At 42.6% G+C, this 5,180-nt stretch overlaps 1 protein-coding gene across 1 annotated transcript; it reads left to right on the top strand.

Moving 5' to 3' along the window:
* Positions 1-2,722: 2,722 nt before the first annotated feature.
* LOC117171094 lies at positions 2,723-3,199 on the top strand. Its single transcript, XM_033358147.1, has one exon. The coding sequence runs from the start codon at positions 2,723-2,725 to the stop codon at positions 3,197-3,199; it is 477 nt and encodes a 158-aa protein (XP_033214038.1).
* Positions 3,200-5,180: the final 1,981 nt, after the last annotated feature.

The following is a 5,180-nucleotide window of genomic DNA, read 5'->3' as shown; positions in this document are numbered from 1 at the left end:
TTCATTAAGTTGTTGGAGCAGCTCATAGTACACTACAACCTGCTAAACCCATAAAATACAGAGTATGACATTCGGTTTATGGATATTGGGTTTTTATGTTGATGGTTGGCCGGGCTGAACCTACGACTTCCTATGCTTAGTATAGGTTTCAAAAGTGTGGACCTCTCTACTAAAACTTAAATAAGCCAGTAAAAGAAATCGATTAAGAACGTAACAAACTCAACTACAAAGCTAATTTTAGTGTGTGCACATTCTCTATTCATGACATCGTCATACATTAATTGCACAAGCAGACAAAAAAAAAGTTGTCTGAACTTTTGACCAGACCATGCTGATCTTATGAGTTTGAGGTCGTTGAATAAGAATCCAGTAGCAGCTTGTCCCCATCAGGTCAGGATTTTTTTCTAACCTAAAAAAATACCAAAAAATAGCCAAAATAGCCTTTTTGTTTATAGAAAATGTAACATGGCCACATTTTTTCAGGTTTTTCTGGTCAGTGGATTTGAGTTTAATTCTGATTAATCCTTGTTCAGAAACTTTCTGCTTCTAAACTCAAAACCGTCAAACCTAACCTCAAAACTGCCTCTAATTAGGCAGAATAAATGATCGTTTAGCTGTAGGGGCAAAATAAGCCCAAACGAAGTTATATTATGTTTTTTAGGTCGCAGAGTGTGGATCCGGGGCTTTTTTCTTTTGGAAAGGTTCAAGTCCTTTCCTTACCTCCAAATGTAAATAACATAACCTCAAAAGTTCCCTCAATCTGAGTGAATGGCACTTTCCCTCAGTTACCTGATTACCTGAATGCACTCGTATTTTTTCAGGCTTCTGGAAAAGTTACTGAATTATGCCTGAATAGGATCCCGGGAGCGGACAGTTGTGGATGGGTATATCGCCTGGATCAGTTACACTTGCCGCCCCAAACGACATAAAAAACGTAGAAAAAATCATTTCTAATAGCCGATTATTTAATAATTTTGAAATCTTATTTTGTATGTCACTGTATTACTTGAATTTCTTTACTTATATCAAGCTTTGACTGAGCCTCCTATCGCAATTTGGAGCTGTGATAAGGTCCTCCTGTATAACTAACTTTGTAACTTTGTAAGCTGTTATTTACATTCTATAATTTTTATAATACCTACCCAGGAAAAAAGAAACGATTGGGCTGGAGCGCTTTAAAATATGTATCTTAAAGTTTCAGATTGACAAAGTTGCATTTAAATTTGTTGGGACTCTTGGAATTGGTCAGCTATTTGGACTTAATTAAATCTACCAAGCCACTTTCGGAGATGTACTCATTCTATAGTTTTAAGACATTCTGAATAGGAGAACATAACCTCAAAAAACTAAATTAAGTTTAATTCCTGATTTACGATTGACAAAAGAAACGCATGAATCGTTTCAAGTTCTCAATCAAATGGAGTTTGTCAAACTGAATGGAGAAGTGCAGATTCCCTTTTATAGAAACGGATCTGCATCATACAATTGGTGTTTGATAAAGTCCGATGAATTGAATAATGCAGATTACACTCTTCATTATTTAATTGTAATAAATGGGAAGTGGCTGCAAGTAAATTTGAATAGGGAAATGCAGATAAGTTAGGGATGTAATTGAATTGGAATTTTAAGATTTAACAATGTCCATCACAAGAAACCTATTTTATAAATATGAATTGCGTAAAATGAAATATCAAAATAAATTTTAATATTTTAATTATTATAAAATTTAAATTGTAATAAAATTTACATACATGTTAATGAAATGCAGGTTTATATAAATCGCAAATTTTTCTGTGGCGTGCTCTTTCCCTCCACGTATTTGACAGAAGTTTACCACTTTCTACAAACACTGTAAATTCATAAATCTAAAACCACGCGTCGGAGACTTACGGTCGTCCGCACTTAACGCCCATGGCTTCACATCCGCGTTAATGTGCTTGATTAAGGGAAAGCGCACGCCCGACCTTCGATTTTATGAATATTAACCCTCGGTCCCAGCTACACGCTTCCTCGGACCTCGTGGGAGGGACTTGCCCTTTCCACCGGATTTTCCGAGGAGAAGCGCCTCGTACCTGGGCGGGTCTTTCGGCACTCTAGCCCGAACTCGCAACTAGCTATTAACTCGGCCTTCTACCAGTTCCGCGGTTTACGTTCCGCCGAGTCGTGCAATATTGTAACCTTATGTATTTTGTGTTAATTACTTTGAATAAATCGCAATCGTTTATTCACATATATAGCGTCTAGCAGAACACCTTATTTCACCTTACGCTCACGGCTTCAAATTGGTGACCCCGACGTGATCTTAATAAGGTGAAACAAAAAGAGATTTTTATAAAACTGAAGTTTTCTTTTTGTGAAGTGAATCGTTTCAACAATGCCAGACAACGTTGCGGCAAATGGCCAAACTCAAGCTAACGGCGCTGGGCCCATCGTCAATGTGCAAACGCCGCGACTCTTCCGCCCACCCGTGTTCCTCGAAAACAAAATCAAAGTGTGGCTTACGCTGTTGGAAGCGCAGTTTGCTACTTTAAACATTAAGGATGACAACGCGAAGTACCACAACGCGATATCTTGTCTTACAGAGAGAGCTATCGAAAAAGTCGAAGTTGTTCTTACAAGCCCACCAGAGTCTGGCAAATACCTAAACTTGAAAGACAAATTGATTGAGCGTCTCACTGAATCGGACAGCGCGCGTGTCCGCAAGATCCTGTATGGCTAGCCGATGGGAGACCGCAAGCCCTCAGAACTTTTCCGCTACTTGAAGTCGCATGCCACTGCATTGACCCCTGAAGACTTCATCCTCGAGGTATGGAAGACTCGCCTACCCTCACATATTCGGAACGTGATGGCAGCTTCCAGCGCAACCGATATCGACACGATTCTCAAGCTCGCAGCTTCAGTGCACGAAGTTAGCCCCGCAAAGCAAGTGAGTGCCGTCAGTGATTTTACCGGGTTAGTTGAGCAGATTCAGCAGCTGACGCTCCAGGTGAACGCTCTCACGCAGGATCGCAACCGCTCGCGCTCACACGGTTCTCAAAACCAATCGCGCGGTTCTCAAAACCGATCAGCAACGCCCGCGACTGCCCGCGACGACTTTGCCAGTGACTGGTTATGTTTTTATCATCGCCGTTTCAAAGAAAAGGCGACTAAGTGCCGTGGCCTCTGCACCTGGCCGGGAAACGATGCGCGCCAACAGTGAACGCAGCAAGCATTGACGGATTGGCACAACGCCGGATTTACGTGAAAGGCTTAAACACTCGAAAATCGTTTCTCGTGGATACTGGTGCTGACTTGTGCGCGTACCCGCGTAAATGGTTGAGCGGAAAAGTTAAAAAGTGCCAGTACGAAATTTTTGAAGCAAACGGTTCGAAAATCATGACTTATGGAAATGTGACGCTCAACTTAAATCTATCGCTACGCCGCGAGTTTAAGTGGCCGTTCGTGATCGCCGATGTGAATTCCGCGATAATCGGAATTGACTTTCTGTCACACTATGGTTTGACAATTGATCCGAAAAATAAGACTCTGACCGATAACGTGATCGGCCTATCAACCTGCGGTTTTACGACCGGTGAAGATGTGTTCGTTGTGAAAACAGTGGTCGGTGCTTCAGAGTAACACCAGTTACTCGCACAGAATCCAGATTTAACGCGGCCGCCTGTGTTTCGCAAAGAAACAATCAAGCATCGCGTTCAGCATCATATCGAGACGACCGCCGGCCCTCCTGTTCACGCCAAGCCTCGGCGTCTTGCAGTCGACCGCCTGAAACAAGTCAAGGCCGAATTCGACATGATGATGCAACAGGGCATCATGCGACCTTCGAAGAGCCCCTGGTCTACGCCTCTCCACGTCGTACCCAAGAAGGACGGCAGCCCGCGACCATGCGGCGACTATCTACATGGTAAAAAGGTATTTACAAAAATTGATCTCGTACGTGCATTTAATCAAATTCCTATTGCGCCTGAAGACGTCGAGAAAGCTGCGATTGTCACGCCTTTCGGTCTTTTCGAGCCTTTAATGATGATGTTTGGTCTACGTAACGCAGCGCAAAGTTGTCAGCGTTTTGTCGACGAAATCATTCGCGGACTTGACTTCGTTTACGCGTACATGAACGATTTTTTGATCGCGTCTGAAAGTGAAGAGCAGCATTTGGAGCATTAAAAAATTTTATTCAATCGCTTCTCGGCGTACGGTATCGTGATCGATCCAGAGAAATGTGTTTTTGGCAAAAGCGAAATAACTTTTCTCGGTTACACGGTAAACTCCGACGGTATTTTCCCCATGCAAGAACGCGTTGAAGCGGTTTCAAAATTTACATTGCCTACTACGGTTAAAAGCTTGCGCCGTTACCTCGGTATGTTCAATTTCTATTGCAGATACGTGCCTCACGCCGCCGAAATTTTACACCCTTTAAACGAACTATTAAGCGGCAATAGAAAAGATAAAGATCCCGTCAATTGGACTGACAAAGCCCGCGACGCTTTTAATAACTCAAAAAGCGCGCTTACAAATGCAACGCTACTCGCGCACCCCGTACCTGGCGCGCCTCTTAGCATCGTTGTAGACGCTTCGGATTTTGCAAACGGTGGCGTACTGCAACAACGCGTAAATGGTGCATGGCAACCTCTAGCTTTTTATACAAAGTCGTTGACGAATGCCGAACGCAAGTATAGCTGATTTTTACCGAACACAAACCAATAACTTATGCTTTTAATCAGAATTTAGATAAATGTTCTCCGCGTCAATTTCGCTATTTAAACTACATTTCTCAATTTACCACTGACATCAGGCATATTAAAGGTACCGAAAATTTTGTTGCCGATCCATTATCTCCGCCCAGAAAGACGATGCTGAATTACGCGACCTACTTGCGATTAATAAAACGTCCCTTAAGTTGCGTAAAGTTCATTTCCCGGATCAAAACGTGCATTTATATTGTGAAAGAACGAGCAACGTCGTACGGCCTTTCGTCCCAATATCTTTACGTCGCGCTGTATTTAAATCGCTGCGTAGTCTATCACATCCAGGAATGCGCGCTACTCAAAAGCTCGGCACTTCGCGTTTTGTTTGGCCATCAATTAATAAAAATTGTAGAGACTGGACGCGCGCGTGTATCCCGTGCCAGCGATGCAAATTCACTCGACACGTTTCTGCTCCAATCGAACAATTCGAGAAATTAG

The sequence above is a fragment of the Belonocnema kinseyi genome, chromosome 4 (genome assembly GCF_010883055.1).
Source record: "Belonocnema kinseyi isolate 2016_QV_RU_SX_M_011 chromosome 4, B_treatae_v1, whole genome shotgun sequence".
In the NCBI taxonomy this organism is placed as follows: Eukaryota; Metazoa; Arthropoda; class Insecta; order Hymenoptera; family Cynipidae; genus Belonocnema; species Belonocnema kinseyi.
The sequence above is the reverse complement of the archived record's forward strand: the minus strand, read 5'-3'. Positions and strand labels throughout refer to the sequence as shown.

Coding starts and splice junctions, on each gene's coding strand:
- LOC117171094 (XM_033358147.1), top strand. CDS start 2,723: ATGGGAGACCGCAAGCCCTCAGAACTTTTCCGCTACTTGAAGTCGCAT.